Genomic DNA, 21659 nt, shown 5'->3' on the forward strand with positions numbered 1-21659 from the left:
GCATATAATTGTTCATAGTATTCTCTTATGGTTTTCTGTATTTCTGTGGTATGGGTTGTTGTGTCTCCTTTTTCATTTCTTATTTTGTTTATTTTGGTTCTCTCTCTTTTCTTCTTGGTGAGCCTGGCTAGAGGTGTGTCAATCTTGTTTACCCTTTCAAAGAAGCAGCTCTTGGTTTTATTGATTTTTTTCCTATTGTTTTTTAAAATTTAATTTTTATTGGAGTATAGTTGATTTGCAATGTTGTGTTAGTTTCTGCTGTACAGCAAAGTGAATCAGTTATGCATATACATATATCCACTCTTTTTAAAATTCTTTTCCCATGTAGGTCATTACAGAGTATTGAGAAGAATTCCCCATGCTATACAGTAGGTCTTTTAGTAATCTACTTTATATATAGTAGTGTGTGTATGTCAATTCCAATCTCCCAGTTTATCCCTCCCCTCCTTTTCCCCCCTGGTAACCATAACTTTGTTTTCTACATCTTTGACTCTATTTCTGTGTTGTAAATAGGTTCATTTGTAACATTTTTTAAGATTCCACATATAAGCGATATATGATATTTGTTTTTCTCTGTCTGACTTACTTCACTCAGTATGACAATCTCTAGGTCCATCCATGTTGCTGCAAATGACATTCTTTCATTCTTTTTTATGGCTGAGTAATATTCCATTGTGAGATATATATATATATATATATATATATATATAAATAAATAAATACATACATACACACACACCACATCTTCTTTATCCATTCCTCTGTTGATGGACATTTAGGTTGCTTCCATGTCCTGGCTATTGTAAATTGTGCTGCAATGAACATAGGGGTGCATGTATCTTTTTGAATTATGGTTTTATCTGGGTAGATGTCCAGGAGTGGGATTGCAGGATCATATGGTAGTTCTATTTTTAGTTTTTTAAGGAAACTCCATACTGTTCTCCATAATAGTTGTACCAATTACATTCCCACCAACAGTGTAGGAGGGTTCCCTTTTCTCCACATCCTCTCTAGCATTTACTATTTGTAGATTTTTTTGATGATGGTCATTCTGACCACTGTGAGGTGATACCTCATTGTAGTTTTGATTGGCATTTCTCTAATAATTAGTGATGTTGAGCATCTTTTCATGTGCTTTTTGGACATCTGTATGTCTTCTTTGGAGAAACGTCTATTTAGATCTTCATGTTTTGATTGGGTTTTTTGGTTTTATTGGATATTGAGCTGCTTGAGCTGTTTGTATATTTTGGAGATTAATCCCTTGTCAGTTGCTTCCTTTGCAAATATTTTCTCCCATTCTGTGGGTTGTCTTTTCGTGTTTATGGTTTCCTTTGCTGTGCAAAACCTTTTAAGTTTAATTAGGTCTCATTTGTTTATCTTTGTTTTAATTTTCATTACTCTACGAGGTGGATCAAAAAAAATCCTGCCGCGATTTATGTCAGAGAATGTCTATTGTTTTTTTAATCTCTATTTTATTTATTTCCTCTCTGATCTTTATTATTTCCTTCTGCTGACTTTAGGTTTTGTTTGTTCTTTTTCTAATTCTTTTAAGTGTGGGTTAGGTTGTTTACTTGATTTTTCTTGTTTTCTGAGAAAGGTGTGTGTCGCTATGAACTTTCCTCTGAGAACTGCTCTTGCTGCACCCCAAAGATTTTGTATGGTGTGTTTTCACTGTCATTTGTCTCAAGGTATTTTTAAATTTCCTTTTTGATTTCATCGTTGATCCAGTTGTTTTTTAGTAGTATGTTGTTTAATCTCCATGTAATCATTTTTTTCTCGTTTCTTTTTCTGTGGTTGATTTCTAGTTTCATGCTGGTGTAGTCAGAAAAGATGTTTGAGATAATTTCTATACTCTTAAATTTGTTGAGGCTTGATTTGTACCCTAGTGTGTGGTCAATTCTAGAGAATATTCCATGTGCACTTGAAAAGAATGTGTATTCTGATTTTTTGGATGTAATGTCCTGAAAATATCAATTATGTATAACTGTTCTACTGTATCATTTAAGATCTCTGTTACCTTATTAATCTTCTGTCTAGAAGAGCTGTCCATTGATATAAGTGGGGTGTTAAAGTCTCCTACTATTATTATATTACTGTCATTTTCTCTCTTTATGTCTGTTAGTATTTGTTTTATGTATTTGGGTGCTCCTATATTAGGTGCATGTATGTTGACAAGTGTACAATCCTCTTCCTGTGTTGATCCTTTTATCATTATACAGTGTCCTTTATCTTTCTTTATGGCCTATGTTTTAAAGTCTATTTTGTCTGATATGAGAATTGTAACCTCTGTTTTTTCATTCCCGTTTGCTTGAAATATCTTTTTCCATCCCCTCACTTTCAATCTATGTATATCCTTTGCCCTAAAGTGGGTCTCTTGTAGGCAGCATATTGTAGGCTCTTTTTTTAAAAATCCACTCTGCTGCTCTGTGTGTTTTGATTGGAGCATTGTGTCCATTGACATTTAAGGTTAATTATTGATAGATACCTATTTATTGCCATTTTAACACTTTTCCCCATTGATTTAATATTTCTTCTTTGTCCCTTTCTTTTTGTGGTTTGATGATTTTCTTTTGTATTATACTTATGTTCTCATTTTTTGTTTTTTTTGTGTGAATCTATTGTATGTTTTTGATTTGTGGTTAGCCTGTTTTTGAAGTATGTTAACCCCATCCTGTATCTACTCACCTTAGACTGGTAGTAATATAGGCTCAAACACATTCTAGGAAATGAAAAAAAAAAAGCTACATGTTCTTCCTCCCCCACATTTCATGATTTTGATGTCCTGTTTTACATCTTCATGTTCATCCTTTTGCTGTTCATTGTGGTTATCATCACTTTCACAGAAATTTTTTGATTTTTAAAAAAATCTGTGTACTCGCTTATTTAGGTGATTTGTTTTCCAACTGTGATTTTCTCTTTCCTATATATTCTTACTTCTTTTCTATTTATAGGAGACCTTTCAATATTTCCTTTAGGATAGGTTTAGTATTGCTGTATTCTTTTAGTTTTTGCTTTTCTGAGAAATTCTTTATCTCTCCTTCTATTCTAAATGATAATTTTGCTGAGTAGAGTATCCTAGGTTGCAGATTTTTCCCTTTCTGGACTTTGAATATATTTTTTCCACTCCCTTCTAGCCTGCAACGTTTCTGTAGAGAAGTCAGCTGATAGCCTTATGTTCACTTGTAATGAACTCTGTGTTTTTCTTGCTGCCTTTAGAACCCTCTCTTTAACTTTTGCCATTTTTATTATAATATGTTTCAGTGTAGGTCTGTTTGGGTTTACCTTGTTTGGGACCTTCTGTGCTCGCTGTACCTGGATATGTTTCCTTCTTTAGGTTTGGGAAGTTTTCAGCCATAATATCCTCAAATACACTTTCAATCCCCTTTTCTCTTTCTTCCCCTTCTACAATCCCTATTATGCATAGATTGGCATACTTTATATTATCCCATAGGTCTCTTATATTGCTTTCATTTTTTTTTAATTGGTCTTTGTCTGCTGTCCTGTGTGATTTTCATTATTCTATCTTCCAGGTCACTTATTTGTTCTTCTGCATTATTTATTCTGCTATTCATTGCCTTTAGTCCAGTTTTTGTCTTGGCAAATGAGTTTTCTAATTTTCCTTGGTTCCTCTTTACAGTTTCTAGTTCCTTTCTGCAGTACTTTGCATTTCTGTTGATAGCCTTTCCTAATTCCTTCAGTATTTTCTTTATCTCCTTTTCGAACTTGGTGTCTATTAGGCTGAAGGGATCTGTTTCATTGTTCTTTCAGGGGAATTCTCTTGGTCTTTTAACTGGGAGTGGTTCCTCTGCTTCTTCATTTTACTTATACTTCTCTTATTCTGTGAGTTTAGGAGAAACAATTATCTATTGAGGTCTTGGAGGGCTGTTTATATGTGGAAGTGCTCCTGTGTAGCTTGTGTGGGTTTAGTATTTTTGGTGCAAGGGCTGTTTTTAGTATGGATGCTTGTTACCTCTTTCCTCAGTATGTGCTGGCTGTTATCCCCTTAATAGGGAGTGTGTAGATGCAGCAGCTGGTGCCCAGTCATGGGGTTCTCAGCAGCGGTGGTGGCTCATGCATGTCTCCAGAGCATGTGATGGGAATGGAAGCAGTTCACAACCGCTCCTGAAATGGGGCACCAGCAGTGGCAGCTTGTGACTGCTCCTGGAGCTCCTGTAGGCAGTGTCCTGCCACCTGAGAGCACATGAGGGGAAAAAGAGTGTAATGGTGGGTCTTGCCCCTTCCCTTGCATGCCACCGCACAATGGCTCCTTGCCTCTAAGGTGGCCCAGGCTTCCTCTGCATACACCCTCAGGTGTGGTTGCCCCTTCAGGCTGTTTCCATGCAGCCCATCCCAATCCTCTCCCCAGGTCTGATCTCCAAAGCCCGAGCTTCTGCACCCAGCCCACGCTTTCCCTGGCAGATGCACTGGGGAGAGGAGAGCAGTGGCACTGACCATCTGTGCAGATCTCTCTGCATTCTTTCTGCTGCAAACTGGTTCTTGCATTCTCTTCCAAGGCTCTGAAGCTCTGTCCTGGCTGATGTCCCTACTGGTGACTGGGGACTTCCCAAGGTGCAGGAAGCTTTCCTCTTTCAGAGCTCCCTCCCAGGGTGCAGGTCCCATTCGGATTCCTTTCTCACTTTCTTTTTTCTCTTTTTTTTTCTTTTGTTCTACCCGGTTACATGGAGATTTTCTTGCCCTTTCAGAGGTCAGAGGTCTTCTGCCAGCATTTGGTAGATATTCTGTGAGAATCATTCCACATGTAGATGTACTTTTGATGTATTTGTGGCAAGAGGTGAGCTTCACATCCTGCTACTCCACCATCTTGATTGCTTTGATTGCTCCTTCCTGCTCTGTCTTTTCTTTCTTTCTTTCTTTCTTTCTCTCTCTCTCTCTCCCCCTCCCTCCCTCCCTCCCTCCCTCCCTCCCTCCCTCCCTCTCTCCTTCCTTCCTTCTTTCCTTTATGGCTGCATTGGGTCTTCGTTGCTGTGTGTGGGCTTTTCTAGCTGTGGCGAGCGGGGTCTACCCTTCGTTGGGGTGCGCAGGCTTCTCACTGCAGTGGCTTCTCTTGTTTTGGAGTACGGGCTCTAGGCATGTGGGCTTCAGTAGTTGTAGCACATGGGCTGAGTAGTTGTGGCTTGTGGGCTCTAGAGCACAGGCTCAGTAGTTGTGGTGCATGGGCTTTGTTGCTCCATGGCATGTGGAATCTTCCCGGACCAGGGCTCGAACCCATGTCCCCTGCATTGGCAGGCGGATTCTTAACCACTGCACCACCAGGGAAGCCCTGCCCTATGTCTTGATTGGAGCATTTAGTCTATTGACATTTAAAGTGATTACTGATAGGTATGTACTTACTGCCATTTTGTTACTTGTTTTCTGGCTGTTTCTGTAGTTCTTCTCTGTTCTTTTCTTCTTTTAGTTTCTTCCCTTTTGGTTTGATGATTTTCTTTAGTGGTATGCTTGTGTTCCCTTCTCTCTATCTTTTGTGTATCTATTGTAGGTTTTTGATTTGTGGTTACTATGGGGTTCATATATGTTGACCTATAACTATGTGTAACTGACAGTCAAAGTTCAAACATTCTAAAAGATCTACATTTTTTTACTCCCCTCCCCAACATTTTGTGTTTTTGATGTCCTCTTTTACATCTTCATGTGTATTCCTTCACTGTTTGTTGCAGTTAAAATTGATTTTACAATGTTTTTTGTCTTTTAATCTTCATGTTAGCTTATTTAATTGGTTGGTCCTCATCCTCTACTACATATTTGCTTTACTAGTGGGATTTTTCCTTTCCTATAGATACTTCTTGTATTAGCCTCCTATTTTCCACTTAGAGAAGACTCTTTAACATTTCTTTTAGGGTCATATCAGTATTGATGAACTCTTTAGTTTTGCTTGCCTGAGAAGTTCTGTATCTCTCCTTCAATTCTAAATGATAATTTTGCTGGGTAGAGTATCCTGGGTTGCAGGTTTTTCCCTTTCAGCATTTTAAATATAGCATACCACTCCCTTCTGGCCTGCAAAGTTCCTGCAGAAAAATCAGCTGATAGCCTTATGGGTGTTCCCTGATATATATTACTCTGTTTTCTTTCTTGCTGTCTTTGGAATTCTCTCTTTAACTTTTGCCATTTTAATTATAATATGTCTTGGTGTGGGTCTGTTTGGGTTCATCTTGTTTGGGACCCTCTGTGCTTCCTGTACCTGGATATCTGTTTTCTTCTTCAGGTTCAGGAATTTTTCAGCCGTAATTTCATCAAATACATTTTGGACACTTTTCTCCCTCTTCTCCATCTGGGACCCCCCATAATCTGATTTTTTTTTCATGCTTGATGTCCCAGAGGTCCCTTAAAGTTTCTTATTTTTTAAAATTTCTTTTTATTCTTGCTGTTATGACTGGGTGATTTCCATTATTCTATCTTGCAGATCACTTACACGTTCTTCTGTATTACCTAGTCTGCTGTTAATTCCTTCTAGCATGTTTTTCATTTCATTTATTGTATTCTTCAGTTCTGACTGGTACTTTTTTATATTTTCTAGTTCTTTATTAAAATTCTCACTGTATTAATCTTTTTTCAGTAATCCAGTTAGCATTCTTATTACTAATGCTTTGAACTCTTTATCTGATAAATTATTTATTTTCATTTCATTAGTTGTTTTACAGGGGTTTTCTCTTGTTCTTTCAATTGAAACAAATTCCTCTAGCTTCTCCTTTTGCCTAACTTTCTCTGTCTCTATGAGATTAGGTGAAACAGTTACCTACTCTGGTCTTGAATGGGTGTCCTTGTATGGGCGTGACCCTATACAGTCTGCATGTGCCCAGCGGCTTTGGTGGGAGAGCTGGATCTGACATGAGCATGAGTCACATCTTCCCCCATGGTGTTCTGGCAGGTATCACATTGGTAGGAGGTGGGGCTGGAGATGAAGGGGCTAGATCCAGAGCTAGGTGTGAGCTGGGCCTTCTGCTCTGCTCAGTGGCTGATATCACCTTATTTGGAGCAAGGTTGGGTCCCAAGTTGCTGAAGCAGAAGCCCTGAGGGTAGGGTCTGAACTGGCTCTGTTCCCCCTAAGTGTGTGCTCTCCCCCTCCCATCACTGGCACCCTCATCTCAGAGCAGAGCAGTGCTGGATTGGGCACTCAGTGTGGGTCTGTGTGTGGGCCATGGCAGTCCTAGCCCTAGCTAGGGTCTCAGACTGCTTCTAATGCGCTGCCTCCATAAGCACCAGTAATGGGTTCTCCTGCCCCTTTCAGATGCTGTTCTATGTCTGAGCCAGCTCCATCCCTCACAACTGAGCACTCCCCTTGGCCGCAGCAGCCCTTGCCTTAGTGTGGAGCAGCATCATGGAGCAGGTGGGGCTGGAGTGTGTACTCCGCTCAGACTGGGGCAGTTGTGGGAAACCGGTCAGAGTCCCAAGCAGTTTCAATCTGCTTCCTCCGCTTGTTTTGGGAGCTAGCAAGTGTGTGTGTGCTCTTCATGAGGAGTCTAGGTTTCTTACAGCCCTCCTATTAGTCCCACTGATTGTCAAGCCTAAGGGAACTCGTCTACCTGGTGTTAGACCTCAGGGCTGGCGTGCCCAATATGTGGCTCAAACTGCTCCCTCCCCAGGGAGATCTCTGTCCATGTAATCCCCCTCCTCTTCTGAGTCCCCTCCCAGGGGCACAGGTCCCTGATGACTTCTCTTCCCTTCCTACCCGATTCTGTGTGGATCTTTCTTACAGTGCTGGTTGTACAAGAGTCTTTCTGCCAATCTCCAGTTAATTTTCAGTGACAATTACTCCACGTGTAGATGTATTTTTGGCGTTCATGGGGGGAGGTGAGCTCTGAATCCTTCTACTCTGCCATCTTGATATGTCTCCTCTGTTTTAATTTTAACACCCACTGAAGTTTGAAGTCCATCTTCACTACAATGGGTTAAAGGCGTAAAGTCATTTAATGTCTCGGTATCAGTTTTCTCACTGGTAAAACTGGGTTTTATGAAAAACACCTGGAACGTATGAAGGGCTCCCTAAATGGTAGTTTCCTTCCCACTTTCCCACCCTTGCCTAGTAGCAGAGCTGTTATGTATAGCTGTTAAGTCTATGCACTGCACAACTCCAGGGGGGTACCATTCACAAAGATTAAGCCCTGCTCCTTGGCAAATCTGAGTTGCTTCTTCCTACAGGTGATCACCATGAGGTGGGCCTGGTGAAGTGGTGGTGGGGGGGACTACAGTCAGAGACACTGCTTATTGTCTGTTCTTTTCAAGAAAACCAACAGCCACACAGGTAGTTCCGGGTAGGCCAGTGGGTAGGCCATCTCAGCTAGGAGAAGAGCTTTGGCTTCCTGGGAATGATCTGTGACTCCCTGCAATATAGAGCCTCTTTAAAACCCTGGGCTAATAAATTACGTGATTAGCAAGTTAGCACTGCTCTGATCATTTCTCTGTGTTGGCCCAGAGTCCCCATCTGGGAGCAGGCAGTCAGGATGGTAGGGCACCTGGATAGACAGCCAAAGCAGAGGCTGTCTGGCTGGCTGGGGCCAAGGAAGAGACAAATCAGACCCAAGACCACTCTGAGGAGAAAATGGCCTCTGGTCAAGGGGAAAGGGCTCTAGGTTTGCTCCTCTCACTCAGTGGTATTAGTGACAATTCCCATCCATCAGAGGACCATCCGAAATGAGTTTGTGGCTCTTTAAAAGATGCAGAAGTCTAGGAGGGAGAGGAACTCTGCTAATGCAGAAACCCAGGCTTTACACAAGGCGACATGGCCCTGTGTGGCTATGCCCTCCATGGACCCCTTTGGCCTACCCCAGCCTGTCTCATCCCAGGCTGAGGCCCCTCCCTTCTCTGAAGTCTCTCCACCTCCATCTTTGAATTCCCTGACCAAGGTGGGAAGAAACCTGGTGGCTCAGTGCCACCAGCTGGTGGGGGCTGGAATAAGTTGGGTGGCCACAGGCTGCCTACTCAGGGTAAGCCCAGCCCCCAAGATGTCCATCATGTTCCAGCCTCCATCCCACCTCCAATGGATGTAGCTCATCCTCAGTCTCTGTCTCGCTCTCCTGTTTACTCCCTATTCCCCACTGAGACAGAATCCATCCTTTGGTATTGGTCATTTTCGTGGTGGCCTGCTACCCTATCTGGTGATCTTGCCATTTCTTTACATATTAAAATTTTTTCGTATGACAAGCATCCAGAAAAGTACATTCAACATATATATGTTCAGTTTTAAATACTTTTAAGGGAATCCTCACGTAACCACCACCCATGTCTCAGGTACAAACATTGTCAGTACCCTAGAAGCACCCCCTTCCTCTCTGCATTCAGGTCACAACCCTCTTTCACCCTTCAAAGATAACCAAAATCCTCACTTTTATCGTGATCACCTCCTTGCTCTTCTTCATAGCTCCACCAGCAACATATGCACCTTTAAACAGCAGACTGTAGTTTTATCTATTTTTACAGTTTATATAAATACTCTGCATATTATTTTGTGATTTTTTTCCCTCAAAATTGTTTATAGGATTCATCCTTTAAACAATTTCATTGAGGTATAATTTATTGTTTTATTGAGGTATAATTATTCTAGTATATTCTGTCATTTTTCAAGAATGCTTCTCAGTCTGTTATCTACTTCTGGTAAATATTTAGTGCCTTGAAATGCCTGTTTTTGATCATTTTGTCCAGTTTTACACTTGCTTTTTTTGCAGAGGATAATCACTGACCTCTTCATGCTACAGTAACTAGAAGTCTCTCACGCGATTTCTCAGTTCATTCTTTCCTATTGTTGCCATTGTGTAATAATCCATGGTATGAATATACTCCAACTTATTTGGCTTGTTCCCTGGGGATGCACTCTCCAGTTTAGTCTATCATGGATATTTTTGGACTAGGGTCCTAGTATATGGACATGCATACTTATGAATGGAATTGCTGGTCAGAGGGTATATTAGTTTTCTATTGCTGCTTTAACATATTACCACACATTTGGTGGCTTAAAACAATCCAAATGTATTATCTTACCGTTCTAAAGGTCAGAGTCCAAAATGTGTCTCACTGGGATAAAATCAAGGTATCAGCAGGGTCGTGTTCGCTTCTGGAGACAGTAGGGGAGAATCTGTTTTCTTGCTTTTTCTAGCTTCTAGGGTCTACCAGCATTCTTTGGCTCATGGCCCCCTTTCATCTTCAAAGCCATCAATGGCTGGTTGAATCTTTCTCATGCTACATCATTCTGATGAGTCTTCTGCTTCCCTCTTCTCTTGTGATTACACTGGAACCACCCAGATGATCCAAGGTAATCTCTCCAGCTCAAGATCCTCAACTTAATCACATCTGTAAAGTCCCTTTTACCATGTAAGGTATTAACAGGTCCCAGGGATTAGGATGTGGACATTTTGGGGCAGGCCATCATTCTGCATTTAATACCACAGTGGTATTACAAATATTAAATGTATTGATAAGGACAAACAGAAACAGCAGTTTTTGTACATCCTCGTTAATACTTGACATTATCAGAGTTTAAAATTTTTGCCACTGGTCTGTACACTATCCCTAAGGGAATGGGGAAGGGAAGTTGAACCATTTCCCATATTTCCCGCCACTGACCAAATCATGCCACAGATAGTATTGATCATCTACAACTAAGCTGCCTTCACCTGCCTGGATTTTCAGCATTGTTTTAAGTAGCTTGGTCCCAGCTATTTGACTCCTTGTATTTTAGATATTCCATTAGCCTGCTGGCTGTCTTACATGCAGACGACTTCACTCCTGCCTTGTAGTAAGTTTCTTCTAGTCCCCACCTGTCTGTTGTGCTGGGGTCTTAGCCATACTCAATGATGAGTCTACTTGGATGATGATAACAGGGTAGGCATGTGCATTTGAAGACACATGGTATGATACCCTAAATAGAAAGCCACCAGCTTCATGCCAATATGTCAACTGCTCCACTGGCCATGAACTTGCTGCTGACACTTGGCTTACACTAACTGGGGTACTGGAAGATTATGAAGCCTGGGCAGCAAAAGTCATCTGAGCTGGAAACCCAAAGTTGCCAGGGGATTTCAAGGTATAACAGAGCTTTGAGCGTCAAACAAACAGCATGGCAGAGGATGCATTTTCCTGACCTTAAAAACATTTGCCATGAAAAATGCCTCTGCCACATCCAGTCTGATGCTGAAACACCCTCAAAGAATTACCCAGATTAGCCCCTTTTGAAAGTCTGCAGCATTTACTACTGAGTTTCACCTCCCAGTTAGAAGCAGAGAAACAAGAATGCTGGGGTATACCTCTTACCAAGTATGGTCTCACAAAATACCATTTCAATTCTCCTTTACGTGCTGGAAATTTTCAGCATGGGCATGGTGCCCAGTATAATAGCAAATAAAACAGATGTGTTTTTCCATTCATATTGGTCAGGAAATTTCATAGTAAGCAGTTTAATATTTATACAAGAAATGTCATCTATATACTGAAATATCCCTATAAATTAATTGATATTGGGAAAACTGTCTTAAGGGAAATAAATGCTTGAAAACTGAAGTATCAGAAGAAGTACTTCCAATCTGTAACCAGGAAGTTTCATATTAAGCAGTTCAAGAAAACAGACACAGAAATGCTGGCCGGACTGTCCTGCTATGTCTCTCCTACCCAGAAGCAGGGTGCTTATCAGCTGGCCACAGGACACTCAGGGTCTACTTCTAAAGGCATTAGCATGGCTATAGTGGCCTTGCAGGGAGACAACCCTGTGAGGGACAGCAGCCTTGCTAGAGGTCCTCCTCTGGCAGTGACCAGGTGCTTAGAACAAGGTGATGATAAATGACACTAAGGGATTGGCTTTTGTTGACCAGAGCTGATAGTTACTGAGGTCTGGAAAGAGTCATGAGACAGGGACCAACCAATGTCTTCACAATTGACCTCTCTCCTCCAGTCTTCCTGGTTTCTTCTCCAGCTTCATGAGTAAAGGCATTCCCACAAGATATTGTCCCTAACCCTTCCCTTTTCTCTACATGCTTTCCTGTTATACACCAAGAGAGAATGGAACAAGTGGAAGACTTGCAGTGATATAACCACAGCCCTGATCTTCTACCCGAACTCCAGTTCTGCTTGTGCCAATGCCTAGGTGTCAACCTCAAGGTTTCCAAAGCTGACACTCTTATCTCCCCTCCCAAGCTTGTTTTTTCCCCCTAGGTTCCCCAGTACTGCTGATGGTGCCCCACATCTAAATATCTGTTCTTCACACTGCCTTCCAAGTCATCTCTCTGGAATAGAGCTCTGATTACATCACTCACTTGCTCAAGAAACTTCCATGACTCCTACTGCCTACAGAATCAAGTCCAAACTTGCTGCCTTGGCATCAAGTCCCTCCAGGACTTGCTTCACTGTAATCAACTATTATTCAATTCATACTCTTAATATTCCAGCCAAATAGGTAACTGCTATATACTCATTATTAGGTGTCAGGTGCTGTGCATCAGACATCATCACATTTAATCATATAATGTGCATGTCCCTAGGATTTCCACTTTTATAGACATGAAAACTATGACTAGTAAGTTGCCCAAGGCTGGTGGGGTAGGGCCTGGACCAAGGTCTGTCATGGCTTAGCCACATGCTTGGCTGTCTCATAAGCTAAGCCCTTCCCCATTTCCCAGGCAGGACATTTGCTCACATGGCCATCCTGTCTGGGATGCTTACTCCTCTATCCTAATGTCTAAATACAAAAGCCCTGGGGGAGAGGAGACAAGATGGAGGAGTAGAAGGACATGAGTTCACCTCCTCTTCTGGAAACACCAAAATCACAACTAACTGCTGAATAACCACCAACAAAAAAATGTTGGAACGTACCAAAAAAGATACCCTACATCCAAAGACAAAGAAGAAGCCACAATGAGATGGTAAGAGGGGCGTAATCATGATAAAAACAAATCCCATACATGCTGGGTGGGTGACCCACAAACTGGAAAATATATAACAGAGGTTCTCCTACAGGAGTGAAAGTTCTAAGCCTCACATCAGGCTCCCCACCCTGGGGATCTGGCAATAGGAGGAGGAGCCCCCAGGGACTCTAGCTTTGAAGCCAGCAGGGTTTGATCACAGGAATTCCACAGGACTGGGAGAAACAGAAACTCCACTCTTGGAGGGTGCACACAGGGTCTCAAGTGCACCAGGACCCAGGGTAAAAAGCAGTGACCACATTAAGAGACTGGGCCAGACTTACCTGCTAGTATTGGAGGGTCTCCTGCGGAGGCGGGGAATGGCTGTGGCTCACTGTGGGGGCAAGGACACTAGTGGCGGCAGTTCTGGGGAGTACTCATTGGTGTGAGCCCTCTTGGAGGACACCATTTTCTCACCAAGACCTGGCCCCACCCAACAGCCTCTAGGCTCCAGTGCTGGGACGACTCAGGCCAAACAACCAACAGGGTGGGAACACAGCCCCACCCTGCAGCAGACAGGCTGCTTAAAGTCTTCCTGAGTAGACGGCTGCCCAATAAACACACCACCTTACACGGCCCTCCCCACCAGAGGGACAAGACCCAGCTCCACCCACCAGTGGGCAGGTACCCGTCCTTCCCACCAGCTAGCCTGCAGAAGCCTCTTAGACAGCCTCATTCATCAGGGGGCAGGCAGCAGAAGCAAGAAATACAACCCTGCATCCTGCAGAACAGAAATTGCAATCACAGAAAGTTAGACAAAATGAGAGGGCAGGGGAATATGTCCAGATGAAGGAAAAAGATAAAACCCCAGAAGAATAACTAGTGAAGTAGAGATACACAATCTACCTGAAAAAGAATTCAGAGTAATGATAGTAAAGATGATCCAAGATCTTGGAAAAAGAATGGTGGCACAGATCGAGACAATATAAGAAGTGTTTAACAAAGACCTAGAAGAACTAAAGAACAAACCAGTTGAACAATACAGTAAGTGAAGTAAAGAATATAGTAGAAGGAATCAATAGCAGAATAACTGAGGCAGAAGAACAGATAAGTGACCTGGAAGACAGAATGGTGGAAATCACTGCCATGGAACAGAATAAAGAAAAAAGAGTGAAAAGGAATGAGGACAGTCTAAGAGACCTCTGGGACAACATTAAATGCAGCAACATTCACATTATAGGGGTCTCAGAAGGAGAAGAGACAGAGAGAAAGGGCCTGAGAAAATATTTGAAGAGATAATAGCTGAAAACTTCCCTAACATGGGAGGGGAAACAGTAACCCAAGTCCAGGAAGCACACAGAGTCCCAGGCAGGATAAACCCAAGGAGGAACACACTGAGACACATAGTAATCAAACTGACAAAAATTAAAGACAAAGAAAAAATATTAAAAGCAATAAGGGAAAAGCAGCAAATAATGTACAAGGGAACTCCCATAAGGTTATCAGCTGATTTCTCAGCAGAAACTCTGCAGGCCAGAAGGGAGTGGCATGATGTATTTATCAGGCTCCCTAACTTCAGACTATTACTACAAAGCTACAGTCATCAAAACAGTGGGGTACTGACACAAAAACAGACATATAGATCAATGGAACAGGATAGAAAGCCCAGAAATAAACCCATGCACCTATGGTTAATTAATCTATGACAAAGGAGGCAAGACTATACAATGGAGAAAAGACAATCTCTTCAATAAATGATTCTGGGAAAACTGGACAGCTACATGTAAAAAAATGAAATTAGACCATTCCTTAACACCATACACAAAAATAAACTCAAAATGGACTAAAGATCTAAATTTAAGACTGGACATTATAAAACTTAGAGGAAAATATAGGCAGAATGCTCTTTGACATAAATCGCAGCAATATATTTTTTGATCTGTCTCCTAGAGTAATGGAAATAAAAACAAAAATAAACAAATGGGACCTAATTAAACTCAAAAGCTTTTGCACAGAAACAGAAACCATAAGCAAAACGAAAAGACAAAGAAAAGACAAAGAATGGGAGGAAACATTTGCAAATGATGTGACCGACAAGGGATTAATCTCTAAAATTTACAAATAGCTCATGAGGTTCAATATCAAAAAACAAACAAACAACACAATCAAAACATGGGCAGAAGACCTAAATAGACATTTCTACAAAGAAGACATACAGATGGCCAAGAGGCACATGAAAAGATGCTCAATATCGCTAATTATTAGAGAAATGCAAATCAAAACTACAATGAGATATCACCTCATACCAGTCAGAATGGCTGTCATCAAAAAGTCTACAAACAATAAATGCTGGAGAGGGTGTGGAGAAAAGGGAACCCTCCTACACTGTTGGTGGGAATGTAACTTGGTACAGACACTGTGGAGAACAGTGTTCCTTAAGAAACAGAGGTTCCTTAAGAAACTAAAAATAGTGCTACCATATGATCCAGCAATCCCACTCCTGGGCATATATCTAGAGAAAAACATGGTTCGAAAGGATACATGCACCCCAGTGTTCACTGCAGCACTGTTTACAATAGCCAAGACCTGGAAGCAACCTAAATGTCCATCGACAGAAGAATGGATAAAGAAGATGTGGTACATATATACAATCGAATATTACTCAGCCATTAGAAAGAATGAAATAATGCCATTTGCAGCAACATGGATGGACCTGGAGACTATACTAAGTGAAGTAAGTCAGACAGAGAAAGACAAATATCATATGATATCGCTTATATGTGGAATCTAAAAAAAAATTATACAAATGAACTTATTTACAAAACAGAAACAGACCCACAGACTTAGAGAATGAACTTACGGTTACCAGGGGGAAGGGTGGAGGGAAGGGATAGATTGGGAGATTGGGATTGACATGTACACACTGCTATATTTAAAATAGATACCAAACAAGGACCTACTGTATAGCATAGGGAACTCTGCTCAATATTCTGTAATAACCTAAATGGGAAAAGAATTTGAAAAAGAATAGATACATGTATACGTATAACAGAATCACTTTGCTGTACACCTGAAACTAACACAACATTGTTAATCAACTAGACTTCAATATAAAAGAAAAAAGAAAAATAAATACAAAAGCCCTACCTGGTCCTTCCAGTTTAAACCAAGTCTTACCACCTTCCCCTACAAATGCACACATTGCTTCAAGCGCAAGCATGGGAGGGCTGCTGGAGCATTTTGCTCCTTTTGTATTTTTTCAGCCTTAACATTTGCAACCTAAACCTGACAAATCAAACCTTGTCCTTGGGCAGAGTTGGAGCAAGCAAAGGGCAGAAAAGGGAATTATTCTCCGAGTACAGCTGCCTGTGATGACCCCTGTATCTTCCCCCTGCCTACCTGGGAGATAGTTCTTGGGCAGGTCAGCACCCTGTCCAGGCACAGAAGAACCTGGAAACCAGGCCAGGCCAGTTCTTGCAGCAGCACCTCCGCTCTGTGACACGTCTGCATGGGCCCTTATCCCTATGACCCCATGTGTGGGATTTCAGGTTCTGCTTTTTTTCCCTGAGGCTGTGCGATCTGCAGCTAGCAAAGGATGCCCAGGACTAAGCAGCTGCACCCTGTCCCACCTTCCCCTGCAAATGGCAAAGAAGGCTTCAGAAAAGACAGTCTTCCCTCTGGTATCAGACATGAGCCTTGCTCTGTGCCCTGAAAACCTGTGTGCAGGGGAGGGTCTTGCCTATTGTCACCAACCCAGGCAAGAGCAAAGTACCTTCTGGCCGTGGTTTTGGCTTTTCCAATCCTCCGTCTTGCATGAGCTCAAAGGCAAAGGAGACATTCAAGACCTGGAGAGAGAAAGGCAGCGCATGAGGTGCTGCGCACTCATTCCTGGACCCTTGGGGCTCCCTGTGACCTGCCCCTGGAAAGTGAAGGAACCAGCACTGTAGCCAGTGGGGCAGGGGCTGAGCTAAAATGAGGCTGCCAAACTGGGCTGGCCATGAGGAGTGTGAGGCAGGCCCAGCCTGCTGTTGGTGAAGCACTCCCAGAGGAGTTAAGAATCCTCTCCCTGTCTTACTGTGTTCTTGTGTCACTGCCAGGACTGTAAACTCAGGGACATAAGTGCCCACAGGTGAAAGGATCAGACAGCAAGACATGCTCAAGAGGCAGAGAAGGGTTTCTGCTTGGGACCAAATGCCCCTTGTCTAGCAGGTGGGCTGGGGCAGCCTGTGAGAGGCATCAGAAATCGGCTAAGTGCCGGCCTCAGGTCTGACCAGCCTTGCAGCCACCTGTCACCTCTGGGGAGAGATGAGGCTGGGCTGTGGCCCCAGGCAGGAGCATACGGCTAGGGGACCAAGGTGCAGGAGAGGGAAAGCTGTTCAGGATGCTCAGTGGCCTGTAGGTAGCTGCGTCCCAGCTCAGCTGTACATCACAGTGAGCCCCCCATCCAACCACTGAAGACTCCGGGCAGAGGGGAAGCCGCCGCCTTTTCCCCAGATGGCCTCAGCAGAGGTCGGGCATGTGGGCTCGGGCCTCCCGTGATGTCACCTCCCCTAACCTTCTGTTCAAAGCTGTCCGGGGTCAGGAAGAAGCTGTGCAGGGGCACGAAGTAGCCCTCCAGGAGCCCCATGAGCAGCACCAGGTACACCCCATCTGCAAACTGGAGGGAGAGAGACAGGTGAAGGCACTGGGCCCCTGAGTGCCCCAGCCCAGGCCCTTCCAGGGGCACATCAGCTTCCGTGTTGACCCCCGCGAAGGCTATATCCCCAGGCAGGCTGCTGCCAGTGGGTGAGGGGCAGTAACCCAAGGCAGGAAGGTCTGCTCTGCAGCAGGCCTGCCCCATGTCTGGCTGGTCCAGCACAGAAGCCACAAGCCCATGGTCCTGATCTCAACTGGTCCAGTATTTACTGAGTACCGACTAAGTACCAAGCCCTGATCTGGCACAGGGACCACAGAGGTGGGTCAGGTGTGGCCCCTGCCCTGGAGGAACTCATGGTACAGTGGCGAGACTGTTGTGGAGGAAATGCAGCCGCTGCTCTGATGGAGGGAGGCATGCTAGCCTGCATGAGACTGACGAAGGTCACTCATCCCACTGAAGGCAACAGGGAAGGCTTCTGGAGCAGGCGCTGCCTGGGTGGAGACATGAGGGATGAGCTGGAGTTAGCTAGGGAGGGCAGAGGGAGGAGGGAAAGGGGATGTCCAAGGCCAACGGCATGAGGCTCCTAGGGCTACTTCTGCTTTATGAACAGGGAAAGATCTAGTGTCATACCGGCCTGGGCATTCTCCCCTCTCACCCTCGCCTTATTACTGCTTGAGAAGCAGCATAGTATAGCTGTTAGGAACGTGTGCTCTGGAGCTGGCCTCTAGCTCTACCACTTATTAACTGAGTGACTTGAGCAAGTTACAGAGCTTCTCTGTGCCTCATTTTTCTCACCTGTAAAATGGGGACAATAATAATATAGTACCTAATTCATAGGGTTATCATGCGGCCTAAACCAGTACGTATGTGTAAGGTGCCTAGAACACTGCTTGGTGTGTAGGCAACACTTAACACATACTAACTACTGCTATTTCTATCCAGGAAAACAACAACGCAGTCACACAATGTACTGGCTCTTGCTGATAAAGCACAACCGTGTGCTCAGGGCCATGGCAAGAGGCTTAGAGCTCGTCCCGGCGCCTGTGGGATGAGGGAGATTTGAAAGGAGTAGGTGTTCTGGGTATGGAGAATGGCCTGAGCAAAGTTACAGAGGTCAGGTGCATATCTGCTATTCTAGAACCTTGCAAAGGAGGCAGGGCCATCAAATATTGGTATAAACAACAGTTACTAGAGTTCACAAGAGGTCAAAGTTCTTGGAATCATCTTAGGAAACTTTAAAAGTCCTGGACGGAATTAGTATTCTGTCTGGGCTGGGCCCAGTGTCTGAGCTCTGCTGGGTGACTGATCGGTGGGCCTGTGACTCAACCTTGGTTATGGGCAAACAACCTGGAGTATGAACTTGACCTAGAAGCAGCTTCCTCCCTGTTTCCATCCATCTGGCTGGTAGGGCCTGAGCATGACTCATCCCAGGCCACCCCAGGGTGGACAATGGGAAATAGACCCCAGCAACCGTGTCAAAATCACGGCCCGCCCATGGAACTAGTTAACTAGGCCTAATTCTGGCTGTGGCTGGAATGGGTTGAGAATGAAAGAAACTAATCTGTCAACTCAGGGGAGCACCCTGGGTTAGGGTCAGGGTTAGTCACAGCTGTGAGTACCACTGACCTAGACTGCTCCCACCCCTGACTGCTGGTTCCAATGACTTGGTGGTAAAACTCGCAGAAAGACACCAGATATGCTCGGCAGAGACCCCTTCCCTGCCCATGGGGAAGGGAGAGCTCATTCCAGCCCTCTCCAGGAATCATTGCTTCTGCAGCGCGTTCCCTATCTCCTGAAGAGCATATGAAGCTGCCTCCAGAGTCCAGACACACCCAGGCAGATCTCAGTCACAGACCCGGGCATTGCCTTTAACAATAACAGGAGGTGCCCCTGTGTTCAAAAGAAAACCACACTTCAGAAGTTCATTGCGAATGAAAAGAGGTTGGGAAACAGGATACATTACACGGTATAAAGATTATACCTAATAAAGATTAGTTATTAATTATAAAGCGGGGGGTAGGGGGGAGGAGCTTTACAGTAGGGAAATCTGGGGGATGCCCACTTAGCCAAGTGGTCAAAGTTACCACCACCAGGAACAGAACTGATGGAGAAAAGTGCCTGAGAAGGGACTTCCCTGGTAGCGCAGTGGTTAAGAATCCGCCTGCCAATGCAAGGGACACGGGTTCGATCCCTGGTCTGGGAAGATGCCACATGCCGTGGAGCAACTAAGCCTGTGTGCCACAACTACTGAGCCTGAGCTCTAGAGCCCGTGAGCCACAACTCCTGAAGCCCACGCGCCTAAAGCCTGTGCTCCGTAACAAGAGAAGCCACCGCAGTGAGAAGCCCGTGCACCGCAAGGAAGACCCAACGCAGCCAAAAATATATATATATTTAAAAAAAAAAATGGCCTGAGAAGAACACAGCATTGCCTCCATGGTACTGTTCCTGAACGTGCATAACCTGGTTCTAATCATGAGGGAGAAAAACAGAGGCATTCTATGAACTAAATGGTCCACACTCTTCAAAAATGTCGATGTTATGCAAAGAGAGGCTGAGGATTTGTTCTCTATTAAAAAGAAACTAAAGAGACGTGACAACTAAATGCATCAGGTGAGAATATGAGGACAACTGTATTTCTCTGAACCATGTGACACGGTCAAGAGTAGTCACATATCAGTGATTTCATATGGTTCAACCTAAATAGATTAACATATTGTACTGATGTTAAAACTGCCTGAATTTGATTACTATATTGTGATTCTGAGGTAATTAGGGGTGGCGAGAGAGAAAAAAAACCAAATATGGCCAAATGTTAACAATTGGTATATGTGTGTGAAGAGTACATGGGGATTTATGATAATATTCTTGCAACTTTTCAAAATAAAATACTGGAAAGAATTCAGAGAAATTCCATGCAGTTCACCCCTCTGAGTGAAGAGAGAGAGAATCCCCTCTCCCTTCCCCGGAAAAGCTCCAGGATCAAGGTGGAAAGCCCTCCTGGCAATGTGGCTGGGGCACTGGGAACAGTGGCTGTCCAGCGGGGCCTTGTCCCCCACCCTGCACACGGGGCCGTCACCCACCTGGGTTTCCAGTTCCGTGACCTCCAGGTTCAGTTTATTCAGGTGCTTGTTCACGAAAGTAATGAGCGTCTAGAAGAAAAGCACAAGCCAGACATTGAGATGAAGACTCTCACCCTGGAGGCCGCCCCTGTGACTCAACCATGATGACACAGGACGAGACCCAGCCAAGATCTCGGGCCCGGGATCCCTGTGCCGAGCGGAGTGAGGCTGAGCAGTCTATAAGACTCTTGCGAAACTCCTTGAGTCCACAGGGAAGGATGGCCCCCAGGACTGGCAGTCCCATGCACTGTGCGATACCAATAGCCAGGTCCAGAACTGTGCAAGGAGCAGGGAGTGCTAAGAGGGCAGAGTGACAGGTGGAGTGTCCTAGCCGGGCTCAGGGGGCCAGAGGAGAAATGACCGCCTTGGGTCCCTCCTTCCAGTCCCCCTAGGTGCAGGTACCGGTGCCAGGGAGACAGAGGGAGGTCTGTGTGAGGAGCAGGGATGGCGGGGTTCAGTGTGGGGGTGGAGACACAGGACCGTAGCCTCAGAAACCCCCAAGAGATGCTGTCATCCCAATGGGAGAAGAAAGGGACTGGGTAAGGCATCCAGTGAAAACAAGACAGGTAAAACGGACATCAAGCAGGAAAGCTCTGTGTTTGTGGTGGTCTGGTGATGACACCAGTTTCGGGAAGCTTGCAAACTGCAGGGGGTGGGTTTTCCTAATGTTTTCCTACATCTCGCTCCCCTCCCTCCCTCCCTCTCCCCCTCCCTCTCAGGCACCTCTTTCCCACCTTTTTCACCACGTTCAGCTTGTCTGGTGCGTGGTCAAACAAGGTGTCAAAGGCATCACGTTCTGAAAAAAGAGGAAAATGTAAAGTAGGGCCCAGAGCTGATGCCAACCCAGGTCCCAGCCACGCGCCTCTACAGGCCACATGGTCAGCTCCAGGTGGGAATTCTTTGGGGTATGAGACTGTGCTGGGAAACTGGTTTGGGCAGGGATTTGGGGTTGATTCTTATCTTAGCGGCCTTTTTCTCTCTGTGTAGATGTAGGTGTGTGTGTATCCACCCTCGACATCAGCCCTCTTTGAGCTGGGGTTCAGGAGCTCTGGCAGGCAGTCTGAC

General features: G+C 44.3%; 1 protein-coding gene across 3 annotated transcripts in view; it reads right to left on the reverse strand.

Annotated features, from left to right (window-relative positions):
* The window catches only part of PARVA (parvin alpha), a 180386-nt gene that overhangs the window by 9768 nt on the left and 148959 nt on the right, over window positions 1–21659 (reverse strand). For all 3 annotated transcript variants that reach the window (XM_079928089.1, XM_079928090.1, XM_079928088.1), the window contains 4 exons: window positions 21329–21390; window positions 20556–20624; window positions 17395–17496; window positions 16612–16684 (listed from right to left, as the gene is read on the reverse strand). In XM_079928089.1, coding sequence (XP_079784215.1) covers window positions 16612–16684; window positions 17395–17496; window positions 20556–20624; window positions 21329–21390 — 306 coding nt within the window. The remainder of the gene's footprint in view (window positions 1–16611; window positions 16685–17394; window positions 17497–20555; window positions 20625–21328; window positions 21391–21659) is intronic.

The sequence above is a fragment of the Stenella coeruleoalba genome (genome assembly GCF_951394435.1).
Source record: "Stenella coeruleoalba genome assembly, chromosome: 8".
NCBI classification, from domain to species: Eukaryota; Metazoa; Chordata; class Mammalia; order Artiodactyla; family Delphinidae; genus Stenella; species Stenella coeruleoalba.